Raw genomic sequence first — 20,264 nt, 5'->3', positions numbered from 1 at the left:
AACTTGATGCCTGACAAGCTGCCTCACAAGGTAAACAAGTCTTTTAATCCAACCCTAACCCAAACCAGGTCAGCTGACTATATGTGTGAAGTACAAGCAAACACACAATATATATATATATATTGACAATACACTTTTCCAATAATAAATTAATAATGAATGAATGTTTACATGGCTTTAGAATGATTCTTTTTTAAACCAAGTGAGATAGTTCTTTGCAAGAAACGTCAGAGGAAATTATTGGAAGATTACTGACCGAGTAAAATAAAGTGTTTTAATTAACTGTTCAACTGAAATGCAAGGCATCTAGTATCATATGGTTTCATCATGAAATTATTTCAATTAAATCTCACCCTTGAAATCCTTCAGATGTGACAAAAGAAATCTATCATCTATGAGGAGGGAAAAAGGATTCAAGAGAGCAGTGCTGACATACCTTCGTGCAAATGGAAAGTTGAGGCAGGCACTGGTCGACACATTTCGGGGGCTGTCTAGAGGGCTGCTTGCAGCTGAAAGAGGAAACACAAAGTTATGACCGATATTATTCACAACTGTGATAATAAACTCATGAAAATAGAACGCAGATGACCACATGGATGCATTTACTAGTGGAAACGTTCTAAAAAGGGTGACATCATGTCTATGCAGGGACCCTCATTCACTGAAAAACCCCAGTGGCATTAACCAGCACCTTGAAAAGCTCCAATATGTCATCTTGGTATTACTTTTCCAAACATTACGGCACCTATCTACAGATTAAGTGGGGAGGTTGGGGGGGGGGGGGGGGGGGGCCTCACCAGAGTCTGGAGGATTTGGGGACACTAGAGACTGTGGTTCGTTTACACGCAAGTGTTTGAGTGCCAATTAGGACACAAGAGAGCGACCCAATTAGAGCCTGATTGCACTCTGTGATTAGATAATCCTCCGAATGATTGAGTTCAAAAAGGAGCACATCCACATACTGCTGGCATGAGGAGCTCTTGAGTGAAACTCTTTTTTTATAGAGTGCAGCTGCTTGGTGGTATTAAGGGATTTTATGGTACTATTCGGAAAGCAAAAGGAGTACGCAGACCATTTTCAATTTCAGGTCCCCAAAATTATCAAAACACTTGAAGTTAATGATTGGTCGAGATGTTCTGTAGATGATGCTGAGCCATGATGGGAAAAATATTACACACTGCATGTTTAATATTGTGATCGTGAAAATTATTACTAAATATTAATTTGTCCTTTGTATGTCATCCCACAACAAGGCTAGGTTATGGCTGGACTGTGTATGGTTGTGCAAAACGGTGGCCAATGTGTTATAGGGACAGTCAGTGGTGGTGTCTATAATGTGAATTCCTGGATATTAGATGTTCATCTGGAGGCTGTAGTGGAAGTTGTAAATGAAAGTTTTGACAGCATTGGGTGCAAACTCAGGAGGCTGATCTCCGCCCAGTTACTGCAGTTACAGCGAGCCGCCTACATTAAACTGATGTAACAGCTACATGAGTCTCATGTTTTATCTGCAAGACTCATATTGTAATGCTTTTCATGTATTATCTATCGTCTGTGATGTGAAAACGTCAAAAGAATTAAAAAGTTTGCGTCCTGGTGTTAGTTCAGTTATAAAATCCAAACACACCACGGAGCAGCCAGCTGCTGACAGCGCTGTCGGTCAGAGAGTCGATCATACTGGACGGTAGAAGAGGAAACGGATAAGATGCTGATACGGCTCTGTTTACAGGAGTTTATCCAACTTCTCTGCATTTAACACCACAGCTGAGAGCGTCAGAGCATAAAAGCAGAAACACAGTCACTCTGCATTGTGCTATCTTCTGCTTCCATCACAGTTATGCGTTTAGGTCACTTCGAGATAAGATTGTAAAAGTTCGCAGCCTGTCATGTTGTCATGCATATCCAGGGGGACAATGTCAGTAAATTAGAGTAAAATACAGACTTTGCTCATCCCATGTGAATGCGTTGCACAAAACACAGACATGGGGGGGGGAAGAGATTTCTAAATTACATGAGGTCCTCCGGTAATACTTTAAATAGAGCTATGAGTGGAAGCCTTGTAAACATAACAGAAACTGTTCACACCAATTCATTTTGAAAGAGTAACGACCTATGGGGAAACTCCAACCCTCAGGCAGGCGACCAATGGTGTAACCTCATTACTCATTCACAGACAACCGCTTGTGTAGGACTGGACCCACTGTTGCGATCCAGCCAAAAATGTAGGATTCTTTGGGTACTGGAAGCTGTTTGGTGGAATATTTCGTCTTAATTTCATATTTAGACTTCATATCGCTAATGCATACCAGAAGTCCACGGTTCGATTCCGGCTGTGCATATTTGTTGCATGTCATACCCAAATGAATGCAAGTCAAATAAAGTCGAAGAAATAGTTAATAGAGAATAGAGCTGCAACAATTAGTTGATTAATTGATTAGTTGTCAACTATTAAATTAATCAGCAACTATTTTGGTAATCAATTAATCATTTTGACTTATTCTTTAAGAAAAAAAATGTGCAAATTGTCTGATTCCAGCTTTCCAAATCTGAACATTTTCTGGTTTCTTTAGTCCTCTTTGGGTTGTGGACTGTGATCGGAACAAAACAAGACGTGTCATGTCATCTTGGGCTTTGGGAAACAGTAATCGACATTTGTCACCATTTCGTAGCATTATATAGACCAAACAACGAATCAAGAAAATAATCGACAGATCAATCAATGAAAATAATCATTAGTTGCAGCCCTAATAGAGACTGTGTGATAGCAGGTGCCCGTGTCTGACAGACATTAATATGAGGAGCCAATGCTCGCTACATAGAAAACACTGCTGTGTTTATTTGCAACTGCATTAGATGTCTGGAGTCTCATTGAATTCAATGTAAAAACCTGTGTTTTTGAGGCAGTGCTCCTGTTGGGACCTGTTGGCATTAAAAGTTACCAAACATTACGATGACTCATAGATCTTACCAGTGTGGAGAGAGAGGGGGGAGAGCGGCCGGGACAGTGTGGGTGACGGCGTCCCGACACCGAGGCTCTTCCTGTTGCTGCTGCGACAGCTGGAGCACAAACAGGACAGGAGAGAGATCAACAGAGGACAGAATCATTTCTTCAAGTGATCTACCTTAGCTGTAATTATTAAGATGGAAACAGTCTCTGATTGGTAACTTGGATAAACTATGTTTTGTTTTTTATTATTTAGTGGGAACACATGGATAACTCTGGTGTTTCTTTTTGTCACTAAACAGTTCATCTGACCCATAAGCCAATCTCAAAAAAAACAACCAAGTGTATTCCTTCAAGCTTAAGTGTAATCATTTTGGCCTTTGCTTAGCCACCCAAAATTACTACTGTCATGCAGTGCTTCAGGCTGTGTTTACGTGTAGGTGTGTGTGTGTGTGTGTGTCTTTGTGTGTGTATTAAGCTGCGGCATAAAAACACAAAACACTCAGAGTGAGGTTTTATGACAGTGTAACACCAGGCAGATTAAGGAGAGATTTGACCTCTAAAGTAGCAGACTGTGATCCACTAAGCTCTGACTGTTGTGGTACACTGAACAAGTCAAGAGTGACACCAAAACATGTCTGTGTTTGGGCTCGGTGTAAGCTGGGAGTGGTGGAAATAGGCAGAGATTGTCTAGTTTCATGTGTTAACACTGTTTGCAACTACAATTTATACACATCACACAGCTTTTATTACAGGAAATTTACATTTTTTACATTTGGAAAATGTCAGTAAATACGTTACGTAATTGCACATGTGGAAAAGGGGAAATAGCAATAGCAGCCACAACAGTAACCACTGATTACAAAATAATGTAACAAAGCACTATTTAGGATTTCATTGTGTTTTGACTGAAGTTAAAATTTAGTCCTCTGAGCTATTTTCCATGTCTGTTTTTATTTTTCTGGTATTACTAAAGTTGTTGTTTTTTTTTTTTAAATGTTTGTGTAGTTGTACTTCTTCCTTCGCTCATTTGAAGGCAGGTCTTTCACCAAACATGGTAGACATCCCTGACTAAACAAAAGGCAATAGCCTAATAAAGCAAGTAAGAAAAATTAACATATTTGTTCAGTGTAATTTGTATTTAATTACTTGTTCAGCAGGATCTTTCTCCTTCACTGTTTCAGCACAAATGTAGTGTAGAAACAGGTGTTCAAAAGAGTGAGAACCAGTTCACCTTCAGTTGGAGGTAAACTGGTAAACTGCAGATTTTTCTGGTTTAAACACAACATGTAAACAAGAGTAAACTCTGTGATTCTTCAGTGTGAAAAGGTTTGGCAATGCTAGAATAGCTCACTGGCAAACTATATTGTCTTTTTTAAGTTATATGGATGTCAATGCCTCCTTTTTTGTTTAGTTTTTTACTCATTTGTGATGTTGAAATGTTTTTCAGTCAGATGATGACAGGATAGTCTTTCAGTTTCCTTATTTGTACATGTTGTCCTTTTCAATCAGCAACACAATCTGTCGCCATAACCACAGTCGGAAGTCAAACATGTAAAATTAAAAATGCTTCACTAACCTAGATTATATCTAGTTTTCCTGTAATACTGCTTTAGCGTCGTATTCAGACCTAAATAAATCCCATATAGTCCAGTTAGGGGCGACCACTGAGATAAATGTAACGTGTTATTTCTTATTTCTTACATTGCCTATTTGAAATTAAGTAACAAGGAAGAAGCTGAAGTTATTACATACACATTTTGAGCACAAGAGAGCAATGCATTTGAGTGACGGTTATGTCAACTGTAAGCACGGTGAAGTTGTCGGAAAATCCTTTTAACACTTACAGTTTGCCAAAGAATACATACTTTATGATCTAGTACAGATCAGGCCTATGATACTTAGTAAGAAGAACTGAGATGTATTTGTCTCTGCCCACTGAGATTTAACTCGACTGATGAGATTATTTCCGCCTTCAGAGCGGCTCTGTCTTGAGAAATGTTTATGTAACTACAACTCTAATCTGCATCTGTAAATGCATGACACAACACCACGGCCATGTCAGAAGGAAAACGAAGGAAGACTGATGAGAGCCAAAATACAAAGAGGAAACCTCCTGTCAACAGTCTCAAGGCTGAGGGGAGTGTGTGCCCCGATAGCAACAGCAGGCCCAGCTTGAGCCACAGATGTCCAAGAGTGTGTGTGTGTGTAGTCTGACTTAGCCTACTTTCGGGGACACATTTCAGACCAGTTAAGACCAGTTAATTGTTGACGGCTTAGGGACAAAAGCCATGTTTCCAACTAGTTAAGAGCTGATTTTTGGGTCAGTGGTTAAGGTTTGAGTTAGCGTTAGGCAAGTAATGGTTCTGTTCAGGGTTAGGGTAAGTCTCCAGGAAATAGATGTAATGACCATAATCTGATATGTGCGTGGGTGAAATGATCAATCAATTATTGAGAGTAACAGATAATCATTAGCCAGCTATTATGGAAACCTATTAATCAATTATGTAGTTTTTTTTTTAAGCAAAAACATCAAACATTCTCTGGTTCCAGCTTGTAAAACATGAGAGAGGATTCTCCACCTTTCTATGATTCATTTTGTTGTAAATTGAATACTGTCGGGTTTTGGACTGTAGGTTGTACAAAAAAAAGGAATATGAAGATGTTACTTTTGACATTTTTTACCATATTCTAATATTTCTAGACTAACCAACAGAGCTGCAATGATTAGTCGACTTTGTTTTCAACTATTAAATGAATCGCCAACACTATTTTGATAATTGATTAATTGTTTTGTGTCATTTTTTTTTAAAGAAAAAAGTCTAAATTCTCTGATTCCAGCTGCTTAGATGTTAATATTTTCTGGTTTATTAAGTCCTCTATGACAGTAAACTGAATATATTTGGGTTGGGAACAACATTTTTCACAATTTTCATACATTTTATGGACCAAACTAATCAATTAATCTAGTAAATAACCGGCAGATTAGTCGATAATGAAAACAATCGTTAGTTTGCAGCTCTATAAACCAATAAATTGATTAACAGCAAAAAAAAAAAAAAAAAAAAAAAAAAGAACATACACAATGAATTATTCAGTGTCAGTTAACAGCTGCAGGTTGAATCTCCAGTAATCAAACAGCAAACATGACAAACAATAAACTGTGCCCTGAAGCCAGTGATTATCATCACACCAACAGCCACCACTATAAACTGCAAATATAGGCAATGCTGGTGTGATATTATGCAAACACCCATCCAGTTTTATGTCTCCGCTGCAAACTGCACCTACAGTTCAGCTTTGTCCTATAAAACCTTATTGATCTGCTGTGGTGTTAACATCCCAACTCAACATAGAAAAGTGCGTTAATGTAACTTGTGTCTGATATTTGAGGCGTTTGCTTTTTAGGAATACTCATTTTAGAGCAAACTTTCTTTCTTTCTGTCTTTCAGTTAGCTATGTTACACTCAAGACAAAAAGCTGTCTATCAAACTCATGTTCATTGAAACAAACGCTAATTAGCGTTACAGCAAACGGCTGTCTGACAGGAGCACAGAGGAGCTAGTTAGTTTATATTGGGAATATTTTAATAAAACGTCCACGGGAAAGCATAAACATTAAATGAGACTCAATGTGAAGAGCAGCTGCGACCTGTAACAATGATTTAAAGCAGCATTTTAACATAACAAAAGCCCGAAATAAACCGTTAAACTAGCTTGAGCGTTATAACCTCCGTGTCACAACTCTTGATAACTACCTTTTTGAGCGTTTCAGTAACGCTCCCGGAACAAAATGGGACTTGTTCTGGCTCGGTACCGCAGACCAGTGACTCGGATCCGACATGCTGGAAGATTTTCTTACATAACCCCCGTTTTTGAAGTTATCTGTGGTCTTCAGAAACCCGTTCCTACTCCTGCTGCTGTTGCTGCTGCTACTCTGCCCACCATCGTCTTCCCTCCTCGGCGGTTCCTTTTGTATTCACCGCCTCGTGTAGTCCAGACGGCTCTGAAGCTACCGTTTCATCCTGCGGTCCGCTGTCTGACTGCTCTGCTGCCACCGAAACAGACACATCACCTCCATGACTGGTTTGTTTGGTGTGTAATACTGTTCACCCGGCAGCGGGTCACTTTGAGCCAAACAGAGACGCTGCTGGCTGCGTGGAGTCTGATGGTGCGTTCAATGACTGCTCGTTACTTCCGGTTTCTCATTGCTGCAAAAAGAATCGCCTCAAGTTTACAAGATGGGTTCACAATTTTTTCAAGTCTGTCTTAAAACAAAAGTGAGGTGCCCATATGAACACTGAAACAGGCGAAACAAAATCCACAGTCCTCCTTCTGTGCAAAAAATTATTTAAAAGTTTATCTGAAGCAAATATGAAGCTTCAGTCAACAGGGAAACACTGTCCAAGGAAACACAAAGAGGGAATTTGATGCTAAAAAGACTGTAAATGTGGCAGATATCCACTTGATATGACTAACTCAGACTGCTGAAGCCTCATATAAGCTTCAGATAAACATTTAAATGCGTTTTTGCTCAAAATGACTGTATGGACACACTGTGGATTTTGGCCAACATCACTTATATTGAAAGCTCATTCCAAGGCCAATATGAACAGGAGGAACGATTACAGCGAGGAAAACCTCTTTCAGTGTTCACATGGACACCTGACCTGTTTTAAGACAGACTTGGAAACTTGTGAGCCTATTCTTCAAGGCTGAAACTAATGATCGTTTTCATAATTAATCAATTTGTCGATCATGTTTTGATTAATTGAGTCGTCGAGTGAACAATGCCCATCACAGTTTCTCTGAAATCCAAGGTGAAATCTTCAAAATGCTTGTTTTCCCTGAACAAAAGTCCAAAACCCAAAGATATTCAATTTGAAATTATATGAGAGAGATAAAAGTCTCACATTAGAAAATCTGGGACCAGTGACCAATGGCATAAATGTTTAATCAATAATCAATTGTCGTAGATTAAGTATATCTATATTATTATATTTTATTTTACAGTATATTTGTCAGGTACCATGCTCATTGATGAACAGAAAAATCACTGAAACGAAGCAAGCCTAGCAGACTATTTTTCATCTGTTGTTTCCAGCCAGATGTTAAAAAAGGAACCCACATCATTTCCTGTCCATGGATTAATCTGCTCATCAATCAATCAAAAAAAAAACTGTTTTAAACGCTACTTAATTTATTATTTCCTGTATGTCTAAGATTGGTATTAACTCTCTATCGATATTAATACTGATGCTCTCTGACTATCGATAGCACTGCTTATTGATCTCAGTATTTATACTATCCCTCACTGTTTTGAAGCAACAGTGGGAAAGTGTTCAGATTGCATAACAGTAGCTGGAGACGGTAAAAGACTTTGTTACAGCTCTCATAGTACAGGAAAGGAGCAGTCCAAACACACTGAAGCTACAAAAGATTGTAGGAGTGAAACTCTCTACTCTCAACTCTAAACCACACTGACTCCCACGTTACAGAGGTGCTACAGAACTACTCAAAGCTGAACATAGTCAGCCTCTTAATGTTTCACTCTCGTTTGCATCTTGACTGTTTAGTTTAACTTTAGAGGACACAGCTGAGTTGAAGACATGGTCATGGTTTGGTCCTGTTCCTGAACAGGACCAACGTATGGGTCAATAGTTATATCTATTAGTGCGGGCACAGTGAAAAGGCAAAGACAAAAGAATTCATATCTGAAAATGTAGTTTTAAAAACGTATTATATGATGAGAGCAAGCTTAACTTACAATGTTAAGATAGAACATTTGTGTAGTATAGCCTCTAAATCAATGGTTTGTTGTACTGTGAACCTGCAGTATATATGGTCACTGTGTAATAAGTTTCAGTACCACTGCTAATGGAAACACTGACTTTAAGTTTATCTCTTTGTTTGATCTTTCATGTGCTTTCACACTATGGCAGCAGTCTTTCCCACAGAGCGTGAAAGCAGCTTAAGATGTTGTTGGGTTATACCATAAGGAGTCTGACAGAGGGAGGATCTCTGCCCAAACTTGTAAACAGTGGTACATTCCACTGTTTATATGCGGCCTGTTCAGTATGTATGTATGTGTGTATTTTAGTTTCATATTATATAACTGCAGAACAGAAAATACATGTGGTGTATACACTAAACGGAATGATACATTTGTAATAATTACCATAAATACAAAATCAAAACTATATAATTTGTTAAAAGTTTAAGTCACCCTCAGTTCGAGGATAAAAATGTAATCATTAGAGCTGTAATGATAAGTTGATTAATTGATTAGTTGATCGACAGAAAACTAAGCAGCAACTATTTTGATAATCGTTTAATCATTTTAGTCTTTTTTTATATTCAAAATTTGCTGGTTTTAGCTTCTCTAATGTGAAGATTTAATGCTTTTCTTTGTCATACATAATATTACATTATTATAATTGTAATTTTTCATTATCTTCAGACATTTTATACACCAAACAATTAATCGATTGATTAAGAAAAAATCGGGAGATGAATCGATAATGAAAATAATCGTTAGTTGCAGCCCTAGTAATCATAAACACACTTTTTTAAGTGGATGTAATGTTTATTTGATGCTATTAAGAATAGTTTCACTTCCGTCCATTTTGTGAAATGATCCCTGTCAAAACTTTCTCTTCCTTTTTGTGGATAAGATTAAATATATTGTCGTCTCACACACTGATCTCATCCAACACTCCTGGAAATCTTTTTCCAACTTCTTTTCAAGATCACACAGATTTATTGAATACTATGAATCCATTTTCTATACCCCAGGGCATAATAATCTATGAGTCTATTAGTCCTTGTGTGGTCTCTGCCATCTATACCTCCCTGCAAACTGGTCATATTTTACTTTAAACAAACTGCAGTCCAGTCTCAGCTCATAAAACTATCCGTCAACCTCTCTTCCCCCACACAGACTTGCTTGTGTCTCAGTGTGGTCCAGAAGGTGAAAGAATGCATACAGTCCCTTAAGTCATTTTATCCTACTTGAAATATTGAAACTCCCAAATGTAATTAGTGTAAAATTATTATAAAAACCTACTGTCTCACCATCAAATTGAGAATTCGGCTCAATATTCTTGTGAGCCCACATGGTCAAGTTGCCTCATCGTGAGTTATTACAGGCCTAAATCACCAGTGAGGTCTTCTGTTTGTAGCTTATTATTAAAGTATTTTGTCTATAGTTTATATTTGTTTTTACAGCATTTCATTTTGTTCTATCACACTGCATACAATTTATAGTATTTTTTTGCAAATCTACCTCCCAGTCATTGCTATCAAGACACATATTGAGAGTATCAGAGGTTGATGTAAAGAAGCAGCTTACTTGCATACAAATAAAGAATCTGATGCAAGAGAATGAATACGTTTCTGGATGGTGAAAACGACACATGGTGGGGGGGGGCTCCAATGCAAAATGCTGTGAAGAATGATGCCAACAAATGTGCAATCTGACATACTGTGGCATCAGTTTATGGCTGCGTGAAAACTGCGTCGTGTTGAGGAATTCATGTTTATCCCTGATAAAAAAATTTGCTCATTTTTTCAACAGAGCAAAATGGGATCCATTACTGTACAGTGTGTGGTGTGACAGCCTAGCACTGCTCACACATCCAGAAACATGCTGGATGCTGCCGCCTCTGTTTGCAGTGTTGCCTTCCTCCACAGCACCCAGCGCCGTTGCCAAGCAACCCACATAGACTTAGAGACAACTAATAAATGATAGGTCTTAACTTGTGAAACAGAAGCACCTTAAAATACAAAAAACAACTCAGACTTATGGCATATTAACAGTTTTTTTCATTTCATATGTCACACTGCATCATGTTGTTATACTGTGTATTCTGTGACTGGAAAGCCACTCTAGCCATTAGCTTTTAATTTTACTACTAATTGTTCAATCAGGGTTTGTAAAAGTGGATAGCTTTCTCCAAATGATTAAAACAAAAGAACTAATCTATGGTGTTCTAGCGATCTGGTATATGAAGTTACACCACCCTCGTTTAATGTACTCATCAATCTATGATCTAGTTTGTGAGGGTTTGTAGCTTGTTTTCCCTCAAATCCTGAAATGTTTCAGCCAAATAACCATGTATAAAATAATAAAAAAAATTATTATTCTGAAGCAGGGTGATACCTGGTGTCCTAAATGCTATCACTACATTTTCTATGACAATGCAATTAGTGTAGCATCTCACTTGGTTATGGCAGTAGGAGTCAGTGAACACTTACTGACACAGAAATGTTCTTCCAAGACAAAGTCAAAGGATAAATCTTTAAAAATTGGTCACAAATATAGATTTTCTTTTTTTAAAGGTAAATAATATCCCGAAACATGTACATGCACTGTACTTTTTAGCCAATGAGACTCAAAAGGGAGTAAATAGTGTGTTTGTTGAGGACTATTTTCAGCTGTGGATTAATACACATTTGGTGCTCTAATGAGTATTGACACTGTGAGACTGATGCCAAATAAACGACAGTGCTCATGTTCATCAGGGTCAGAGGTCAACAAGTGTGGCTCATGGATGTGTTTTTACTAGTTTATGGATGTCTATGACACAAAGAAATAACCTGTATCAGGCTTTAGACATAAACAACAATTGTTAGTAGAATCAGTTCACTGTTGGTTCTTGTTTTTTGTTTCTTGATAATAAGAAACATATACATATATCACCAGACTAATCCTTCAACAAGCCTATTCTTTTAGCAAAGGCAGGGACTGAAATAATTTTTTGTGAACTGACTGGTTGATGAGACTTTTTTAAAGGTATTTTACATGTTAAATCCATAGAAACAGTCTGATGTGGATCACAGTTCACTCTCGTGGCAGCGTGTGACCTCGCTATCTTACCTCCAGGGATGAAGGGTTTGTAAGGGGCTGCAGGGACTGCAGGGGCTGCATGGGCTCAGGAGGGTGGGACTCTGGCAAGTGGGTGATAAACTGTAAGGCAAGACATGGTCGCATGGATTAGTGTGCTGACTCAGCATCTTGCAATGCCGGCGTCTGTCATCAGTAAACAGCAGAACTTCTGTCGATGGGAAGAGGTTGTTGCCTGTCTCTCATTGGCTGACATCGCTAGATATCAGTGACAGACGCTCGCCGTCTGTCTGCAGAGCGATGCTACTGCAGGGTGGTTGGATGCAACACTGGGTGCATGTGATTATCTGACTTCTAAACTCTCTTGAGCTCTTACACCACAGGAAGTTGGCCTCTGGTGTCAACCCACTAGACAGGAAGTTTTCATCATGTTCATATGTTCACTGAGCATGTTTACTGTTAATAGGCTTGACATCAGATTTAAATCAACATCCATGCTCTTTAAATAATCCAGAGAACAAATACAGTGGTTCATTTTGCGTCCTACACACAAAATCCTCAAACTTTAAATGAATGCAATCCACCACTTCATATCTGAGTGCACCATTTTTTGCATAAAAATATGCATGCTCAGGCTTCCTAAGGTGTATATATCTCCCTGTTGCTGACCCAGCGCCGGAGCTGTTTTCTATTGATTTCCCTGCTCAGATGTAAGCTCTGCCTTATGGGCTCCACAGTGCTGCTATTGTCTCAGTGCTGCAGTGGCTTCTCAATGCTAAACACAGCACCGGCTACCAAAGCGCTAATGAACATGTTGTCATAGTAATACAGGGAGGATGGTAGGAAAAACAACTCCTCGCACAAAGACTCCTCATTCTGTAGTGTCGGCTCATAATTACACAACACATGCAACTCATTACGCCGTATTTCATCTTCACACATTTTCTCCTTCAGACCCCTAAACCATGAAGCCCTCAGCGGTGCTTGAGTGAGTAATCATTTTCATTTTGCATTTCAATTTTGTCAGCACTTCATGGACGCTGCTGTCCTGAGTGTAAACTGTGTAGAAAATCTCAGACTGACTCACTGGTGACATTCCCACTGAATTCCTGATTTGCTCAGATGTTCCTGTCAGGCTCTGAAATAACGTTGCAATGGCAGCAACAACAACCCGTCAGTAGTAAAATGACTGCAAATAATAATCAAGGCAAGTAAATTTATAATTATATTCTGAATTATGAGATTAATTCAAGATGTTTTGGTCATATTTATTGCAGATCACTGGTGGATTATTTAAGTATAATCTTGCAAAAGTTTCTAGAAAGCTGCATACCAGCGAATACTTGCACATGAAGCCAGACTGAATCTGAATCTGAATACAAACACTTCATGCCACACTTTTGCACAGTTTTTGCACCTCTAATGGTGAAACAGACAGCTCTGAAACCTTAATATCAAAGATCCAGTCCACCCAAAAGCGCATGCGGACTGATACATCCACCAGCATCCATCAGTAAGAGGCCCTGAGCCCCTCCCTGCTCACCAAGTGTGAAACCTCCTCTGTATCTGTGCGGGAGCACCAGCCTAAGATGAAAATGAAAGGAAGACAGCGCATGCTCGGCTGAGATGATCCACTGAGGAGGCAGATGGATGGATCAGAGAATGGGGCTGTGAGCAGGGAGCTCCTACGCCTTATGGATCAGCATCTACAGTAGTGGGCAGCAGGTACTCCCCCCCTCCCTTCCCACAAAAAAAACAAACAACCCAGCTACATTCACTGTGAAGGAAGAGTGGGCGGATATAAGACTGCAGCCATGTCCTTTGATGGAGATGGGAATCACAGGTTAGCAATTATATGTAAATAAATAAACCATCTCTTCTCCTAAAGACTGACTGTATCCGGGTGTTGCGAGGGAGAGCATGTGAGTCATGCAGGAATCATGGAGTGAGGGCTTCATGTGAGGTTAAAAAAAACAACAAAGCTATTGTAGAGCGAGGACAAAGGGAAAACACAAAACATCATGAAGGCAGAACCCACACTGAGGCGTGATCTTATTTGAAAATACATGATTGAAATGTTGGTTTGATTAAATATGCTGGACAATCTGGAAGAACTGAAGAAAGTGATCTTACGGATTCTTGAACTGGCAAAAACTTTAGTCAAAATAACTCAGACTCCTCATCTTCTGCAGTTTTAGTTGTTCAGTTTTACACGTTTAACCAGACAAACCAGCTCAGGCATGAATTCTTCAAACACGGTTACAGTTCAAGGTTGGAAAGCTGGATTTATCTACATTCAACTAGTTTAAAGATTAATAGGCAAGCAGGAAAACCGCCAATTTTGAGCCTGCGTGGGTTTTATTGATAATACTGAAAATACCTATATTTTGCAGCTGATGAGACACCTGTAACTCCACTACTCTTCAAAGTATTTTCACTTTGAGAGCAAACTGAAACTGTTTAACTAGATAATGAAGCCTCAAGCAAACATAGGGGATTATTTACATTTCCATCAGAGTCTCTGACCGTTTTTAATCTCACAGTTTTAGTGGTGGCAGATAGTTGTTAAAATAAGATCGATAAAACAGATAGTTTAGTTAAAACAGTATGTGCGTTGGTACAAACAAGACAGCATGAGCGCATGAATACTGTTACTCTTATTACAACTTTAAATGGCAACAGTTTCACATGGCAGAAAGCGGTTTCACACCTGCACTAGAGGATAAAAATAAAAAAGCAGAACTTACTCCAGAGTCAGAGACGGGATCTTCAGTTTATCTCGTCTGGACTTCATTCTCGCTGAACACCAAGCGGGGGCTTCACTTACCACAGCGCGGCACCGCTCGGTCTCACAACCGGCATCCAGCCACTCATCGCTGCGGCGGGTGACTATAAATAACCCGTTTAACTGAGTATCGTTTACCAGCGGCTTCAGCGGATTCCTGGGAGATTTTCCGTGGAAGTAGATACAATAAAACGCAGTTATAGCCGAAAACACGTGAGGTGCCCCCGGCAGTTTTGCGCGTTTTGTTTCCCGTCCGTCTCCAAGGCGCACCGGAGAGCGACTGCCACACAACCGAGGGAGCGACGGGTCACCCTAACCTCCATGTGACTGGTGGGGAGGGAGGAAAGGAAGGGAGGAAGGGAGGGAGGAAAAGGGGGAGTCTATTGGAGGAGGGTGGTTAAATCAATTTGGGCGATGGGTGACAGTCAGAGCCGAGGTTGGGTGAGGACGGGGAAAAGTTGGCGTTGATGTAATTCACAAACCTGATGATTCTGGTTTACATGAACAAAAGAGGAAGACACTGGGGACTGATTAACTCATAGGCTATAATCATAATCAGTATATTTCATCATATATGTCTACTTCTATGTGTTTCTGTCATGCAGTCTGCTTTACCCGCAGTTTATCCGCGTAATAGCACAATGACACGACGCCAAATGAAAAATTTCCGCTATATTTTGATGAGACAATCTTTCTCTGTGTGCACTGAAACAAAATGAAGCAGAGCCGTGAACAGCGGCGGGCTGCTGGTCGTGATGAGGCTGGGGAATACCTCCACTGGGAACCTTGACAGCTGCCACACAGGATGCGTTTCTCACTGTGCCACGCGCGCGCTGTGCACGTGTGTGCGTGTGTGTGTGTGTGTGTGTGTGAGAGAGAGAGAGAGAGAGAGAGAGAGAGAGTAAATCACATTTCTAAGCATCCCAGGGTTCCTCGAGGCTGCGCGCACGTGCGGACATGAGCTCTATACACGTTTTTACAGCATGATGGGGTTTTTTTGTTTTGTTTTTTTACAGATTTTGTGTGTGTGTGTGTGTGTGTGTGTGTGTGAGTGTGTGTGTGTGTGTGTGTGCAAGTGCATACTTGAAAGTCAATTCTCTTGTACTGCAGGTGGGTGTGTTAGTGTGTGTGATATCTAATAATTGCAAACTTGAAAGTCGATTTTCTGAGCATCCAACCTGTATGCCGTGTGTGTGTGTGTGTGTGTGTGTGTGTGTGTGTGTGTGTGTGTGTGTGTGTGTAGGGGGTTGTCACTATTTGCACCTCGGCTTGGTTTCCATGGAATGCTGCATCTCCAATGGCAACCGGTGACTGCCATGACACCAGTGTCTTCCTGGTTGCTAGGGAGCTGGTGATGGTTTGCCTGGTTGCTAGGACATGAGCTTGACCCAACAGAAACAGACACACACACACACACAAACACACAAACACACACTCACATACAGAGTTATTGTTGTCTACCTCCAGCATGACTGATATGATGCAGCTTGACTGATACTTGTTTACATGACCAGCAGGCTGATTTATTGTGGGAAGATTTAAACCTTTAATGGCTCTAATGTAATATTATGATTTTTACATTATATGCCATGCTATTCTCATTCCTATTATTGTTGGTAGCAGTAATATAGTTGAGTTTAAACGATATGGCTGGAGATTTTCTTTTCTTATTGTCAACAAACCTCATATTCAGAGCCAAACCAACAATGAATTGATCCTTCTTACAAGTATTGTGCATGTATCAAAAGCCTGATATATCTTATTCCTCTGTGCTGTAGTCCTCCGTTGCTGTCCCAAAACTATTAAAAACATGTCAGTGAACCACACTGTTGCACTGGGTGACATGTTTCTTCACCATGAAGAGTTTTGGGTCTGGTAGTTTGTTGGACCCAAAGACTAATAACAGGGATCATATTTTCAGTCTCAGGAGAGTAGTTCCTTGTACGGCAGGCACCACTGCACATACACGATTATGTTTACAGCCTCACTAGCTTGTTGTGCTACTTTGTAAATAAAGTGGTTGTGATATGTAGCACAATGAGCTAGCAAAGGACTGTAAATAGGTTTTTAATAATTTGAGGCAAAGAAGAATACGATATATCAAGCTTTGGATACACATACAATACGTACAATCAATTCATTGTTGGTTTGGCTCTGCACATGAGATTTGTTGACAGTAGGAAAATGCCAGCTTTATCCCTTAAATGGGGAGTTTCAGTATCCCATTACTCGCATACTTTTTTAAGCCACTTTTCCTGAAGAGAATATATCTTGATCAGATTTTGTGTGATGATTTGTATTTTTTTTTTTTTTTAAAAGAAAAGGATTAAAACTAAAAAATAGCTACTTATGTACAGACCAATCAGCAAACATTTCAATGATAGAAGTAACTTTTCATCTTTAGCATCTTCCAAACCTTGACAACTATTTAATTTAGGCATTGTAAATAAAAGTATGATTCTGCGACTGCATGGTCTTTTTCACTCCGTAAAGTTATTTAGGTGAATTGTGAAAAAGTCAGACAATGTGAACTTATACCTGTCCCCAACAACATACAATGACACAAAAATGAGGAACTAATTTCTTCACCAGGTAAATATTATGCTCCTCTGATGTTTTTTTACATTGCTGATAATTGCTGATGAATGGCACTTTTGGAGCTAACAGCTGCCCTGAAATACCTCCTTGAAAATCTAAAGGGAGGACCAGTGACAGCACAGAAAGAGCTGAACTCAGGAAGGCATCGGTTGATGTCTGAGTGAAACCGAGAACTGCCAACTTGAAATATGTTGGTTTAAAACAAAGCATTGCCAGACCACATGAGAAAAGGGAAAATTGTGGGATGTTTTTAAAAGTCTACCTCAACCCACTTGTTGAACCCAATATCCAAAAAAAACCCCTGATGTGTCTGTGTTTGTTTGCTTGCATGCATGTATATGTGTATGTGTTGGGTTTGGGTGGAGGTTCAGTGAGTGGCAGTGAAGGGGTTCCCATTCCTGACTGCTGGGTAATTGTTTTGTTAGAGCAGCATTTAATAGGAGAGTCGGTTTCACAGTTACCATGGCAATAAGGGCTTTCCTGCTCTTCCCTACCCATCAGTCTGTGTGCTTTCCCCCATCTCTGCTGTGTGACATGAAGCTTAGCTAAACACTGTTTCAACAAATGTCCATCAGTAAATGCCAGCCAAGTCTGATTTTGGCTTGAATATGCTTTAATCCACCACCAGTCAACTGGACTGTTTTTAACGTTACATCATGTTTTGTTTTGTCTGCTCTGCTCTGCAGAACCACCCATATAAAAACACATAGAGAAAACTATTGGTAGAAAAAACAGATAGCACAGCAAATGATTGCATACTTCAAATTAATACTACATGTTAGATATTTATGATACAGCAGAAATAGCTGTTGAGCCATGCATTAAAATACAGTGAGCTGATGTTTGTTTACTGGTAAACAGGGCTGTGTTTGTTTCTGTAAAAATACATGTAAATGTCTGTAGATAGAGACTCATTAGGGATTTCTGGCTGACTGTAGCTTGCAGTTTGAGGCTCACACATATCCAAAATCAACCACATATACTGTACTAAAGGCTTCAATAACAAAGTAGAGCACCCAGGCATGATTCATGGTGCACCAAAAGCTGAGAAGAGTGAGGTGAGGCATTGTTTAAGAAGAGTAAAAGAGACATTGTGTATAGATGCAACTAGAGAGTGAGTTACTTTATTCTTATTAATATATAATATATAATAACAGCCCAAGTACATTGTCATATCATATTTTTCACACATACACAAAACTTGCAAACCTTGCTCTCTAATAATCTGTCAAGTGTTCTGTTCTTCCAATAAAATCAAGGGCTTCACATGAGTAAATGTCTCAGTTATGCTGGACACACACACACCTGTGAATGTGAAGATGCCTCCCCTGATGACATAATAACAGCTCCAGCTTTCAGCTGAGGCATTTGGAACGCATAACCCGAAGCCTTGATTTATTTCTTCACTGACTCTGTTACAAAACCAGACTGTTGTTTATTTGCTTTAAATGCGGTGTTAACATCATGTGTAATACAACATAGAAGTAAATAGATGCTGTGACAAAAATTAGTAAAGAAGAAAAGCAGAAAGAAGGGATGGGTAGATTTAAAGCTGATGAAAGGAACTTGTGCAGACACCTCATTTGACAAAAATGGTAAACAGTAAATCAAGGTGACAAGCAAAGCAAGGAATTGAAACATTATTGTAAATTTAACAAAAAAATCTTAAGGATAATTATATTCCTCTTATTGCTGCAGAAATGACAGCATGTTGACATAACATATAAAAGATGCACAAGGGGAAATAATCAATAAGGTGTGATGCAGGAAATGAAGAAATAACATCACTGGGGAAGTGAGTGGCAGTAAGTATGAACACATGTGTTTGCATGCGTCTGTATGAGTCTGTTAGAGAGAGAGAAAAAAGGAGGCGTATGATCACGTGTCTGAGACTTAACAAGTCATTTGCATCATTCAGTTCAGTCCACCAGATGGCGTAGACATTCAATAATATCAATGAAGTAATTACATCAGTACCTAAATCTATCTATGCTGTCTCTTGTCACATTTCTATTAAACATAACACTGTATCCGAGCTGGCAGAAACTGCTCTTCTTGCTCATGAGCGCTGTGGCAGGACTTCTGATGAACAGTTGGGTTATCACACATCCACCTATACCTTTACAGGAGCATCAGTTCATACTTTTAACTAAATTCCTCATATTGCTGCATCAGTTTTATACTTCCTATGATATATTAAATGAATTTGTATCATAAATGACTAATAAAAATGTGCCAAACCTATTGCTATTGAAAATAAGAAAGTGGGTAATTAGGATTTATCTGGTATGTTACATTCCCAAAAATGGTCTTCAGGGATCAGGAACAATAGGATGTCAACAAACTGGTAAGAATAGGACACAAGGAAAAGAGTGTTAAGCAAATTAGAAGCATGAGGTGATTATTTATAATGTGATTTTCACTTACAAAATATAAAGTCCTGATTTAAAATCACATTTGGTCATCCTTTTTGCTGCAAAAAAACGTTGTCAGTGTTTTTTAAATGTATTGTTAATAATTCTTATCATTAAAAGCAAGAAAAGAAGGATTTGGTCGGCTGGAGGGGCATTTCGGTGTCTGTGTTTGATTGGCAGCAGCTGACAGTAACAGTAACAGAGTAACAGTAGTTACAAACTTGTGCTATGGCTACATGTCATGGGCAGACAGTGTGTTGTTAGCAGTGGTGTTGAAGAGTAAGGACTCCATCAGACTCTAACTGGGCTGAAATGACATTTGTATGTATGTTTACATGCTGTTTAGTGCATTGCAGCTGAACAGCCAATTAGCTATCTAGCATGCTAACTGACGCTAGCTGTGGAGGGGAAAAAAGATAATTAGAAGTGTACTGTTGGAGGAAATACTGTATTACTATATTAATAATTTGATGATCATTAATCCAGTGTAGAAGTGGGTTCAACTGATAAGTTTTGTCTTTAAAGAATATGATGCACCCTGTCTATTGACCCTATATGGTGTAATCATATTGTTCTGTTTTTAGCAAAATGTCTCACGAAAATGTCTCACATCTTATTTGTGTAGGCGAAATGAATGTCTTGTCTGTTAGGAAAGAACAAATAGAAAGCTTATCTGAAG

General features: G+C 39.2%; 1 protein-coding gene across 2 annotated transcripts in view; it reads right to left on the bottom strand.

Moving 5' to 3' along the window:
- mast3b (microtubule associated serine/threonine kinase 3b) overlaps positions 1-14,883 on the bottom strand; it is a 39,462-nt gene extending 24,579 nt beyond the window's left edge. The window contains exons 1-4 of one of the 2 annotated variants that reach the window (XM_044361474.1): positions 14,536-14,883; positions 11,822-11,911; positions 2,969-3,057; positions 437-509 (exon numbers count right to left, since the gene is read on the bottom strand). In XM_044361474.1, the coding sequence (XP_044217409.1) occupies positions 437-509; positions 2,969-3,057; positions 11,822-11,911; positions 14,536-14,582 (299 nt within the window). In that variant the 5' untranslated portion in view covers positions 14,583-14,883. Of the gene's footprint in view, positions 1-436; positions 510-2,968; positions 3,058-6,701; positions 7,129-11,821; positions 11,912-14,535 lie in introns of those variants that run through there. The other variant, XM_044361475.1, reaches the window with a different exon arrangement.
- Positions 14,884-20,264: the final 5,381 nt, after the last annotated feature.

Source organism: Thunnus albacares, chromosome 9, assembly GCF_914725855.1.
Source record: "Thunnus albacares chromosome 9, fThuAlb1.1, whole genome shotgun sequence".
NCBI lineage: Eukaryota > Metazoa > Chordata > Actinopteri > Scombriformes > Scombridae > Thunnus > Thunnus albacares.
This window is presented reverse-complemented; position numbering and strand designations above follow the sequence as displayed.